Source organism: Suillus plorans (assembly GCF_016647745.1).
Source record: "Suillus plorans strain S12 chromosome Unknown HD556scaffold_83, whole genome shotgun sequence".
In the NCBI taxonomy this organism is placed as follows: domain Eukaryota; kingdom Fungi; phylum Basidiomycota; class Agaricomycetes; order Boletales; family Suillaceae; genus Suillus; species Suillus plorans.
The window spans coordinates 1-1,682 of NW_024537467.1; the positions used below are offsets into that span (position 1 = coordinate 1).

The 1,682-nt window shown below is 45.5% G+C and overlaps 1 protein-coding gene across 1 annotated transcript; it reads left to right on the forward strand.

Annotated features, from left to right (window-relative positions):
* Positions 1-182: 182 nt before the first annotated feature.
* HD556DRAFT_1503702 (uncharacterized protein) lies at positions 183-932 on the forward strand (the record flags this gene model as incomplete). Its single annotated transcript, XM_041308997.1, has 2 exons — positions 183-594; positions 631-932. Coding segments are annotated over 2 exons (714 nt in total), but the record flags the coding sequence as incomplete, so codon positions are not given.
* Positions 933-1,682: the final 750 nt, after the last annotated feature.

Below are 1,682 nucleotides of genomic sequence, written 5' to 3' on the forward strand. Positions count from 1 at the left end.
CGGGAATGTTTGTGATGATGAAGACAGACAAGATGCTACCATTGGCCTTTATAATATACCCCAGGAGGTCAGTACAAATTTCATGAAATGCATTAAGTGTATTTGCTCACGGATGAGATCACCATTTATAATGCATTACCGGTAATGCATTCCGTCCAATGCATTTCATGTAATGCATTTAGTTCACGCCTGTTCCGGACTTCTCAGTGGGCCTGCAAGGTGTTGACTTGGATACCTCGGAATGGTTCAACTTGAACGTGGATCACCTTTACAATGAGTCTGATGCGCTCCTTCAATTTCAGGAGTTAGACCCTTCAGTTCTTGGCATGGACATAACCAATATGATTACCACGCTGTCAAACTTCACTGATCAAGATGGTGCCCCCTCCCCGCTTAATCATCCATTGTTCGAATACCCTACTACCGTTGCATCTGCTCCCGTACCTGTACAAGACCTTGACTACTACCAGCTCGCACAGTTTTTTCAAGATCTAAACCTCCCAAACAATGGAGCACTCGAGTTCACTGTTCCGCCTCCATTGCCACCTTCTGCAGCGCTCCATCATCAGTTACCTGATCCATCTACGGTTCCAGGTACGAGAGCAACTACCCCCTTACCACAATCCACAGCTCTCCAGATGCTATTGCCACGACTTCCAAGCATACCAGCTGAAGTTACCGCTGGAACTCCATCAAACACGTCTGTTCATCTCATTCCATTGACTACTGACTCGGAGCAACCAAGCGGTCCTCGCCGTACGGCGCGTCGTCACGTCCCATCAACACGTGAACAGGCACTCAATGCTATTGGGTCATCAAAGGCGCGTGTCTGTGCTGTGACGGGAGCTCAGGAGGGCAAAGAAAATGACGGAATCACTCTCTCATCTACAAAGCGCAAGGCCAAGCTCACCAATCAACACGTCAACAAGTAAGTTTTCTTGCAATGTTATAGTTGTCAAATAAAGACTTACGGCTCGTAGAAAACAGAAGTGCGGTTAGCACTTGTTTCAGGTCTATTATATCTGTACATATCCTACGATAGCATGTTTTTTGGTCGGCAGTCAAGATATCCCTTCAATTTCACTTGATAGTCACCAGTCGCTTTATATCTATCCCACCCCAGTGTGTCCGTTCATTCGAGTACCTTTCGACATCTCCCAGACTAGCTTGTGATTTTTTGGCTTACCAGACTTGAAGAATATCAGGCTTTTATACCGTCTGCAAGCTGCTCTCGAAGACATGCTATTGTGTCTGATGTATGAGTCTCGCTCGATGGTAAACAAGATTATTATTGACAATATGAACATCACACGAGTCTAAAGAGCCAGAGTAATAGTAGGAATAGCATACACAATGACATTGAAAGAAGTGTCGCAGAAAGTTCTATCGTGATATAATACATTAATCGGATGGAAGAGAATTTATGACTTACATGACTGGTACACATGGTGAGACTTTGCGTTCTAAGCAGTCTGGCGCACGCTTCGTGCCCATGGGTCCAACAGATGACATTGAGGTCGTGCGACTCCAGAACAGCGAAGATTGCCTGGTCAATGGTGCTGACCCGAAATCACTGTCTGGCTCTATCACTGGTTTGGATGGTACTAATGAATGAAAGTGGGGCGTGAACGATATATTCATTTGAGCAAACTCGACACCGCACCTTTATTGATCTCACGCAT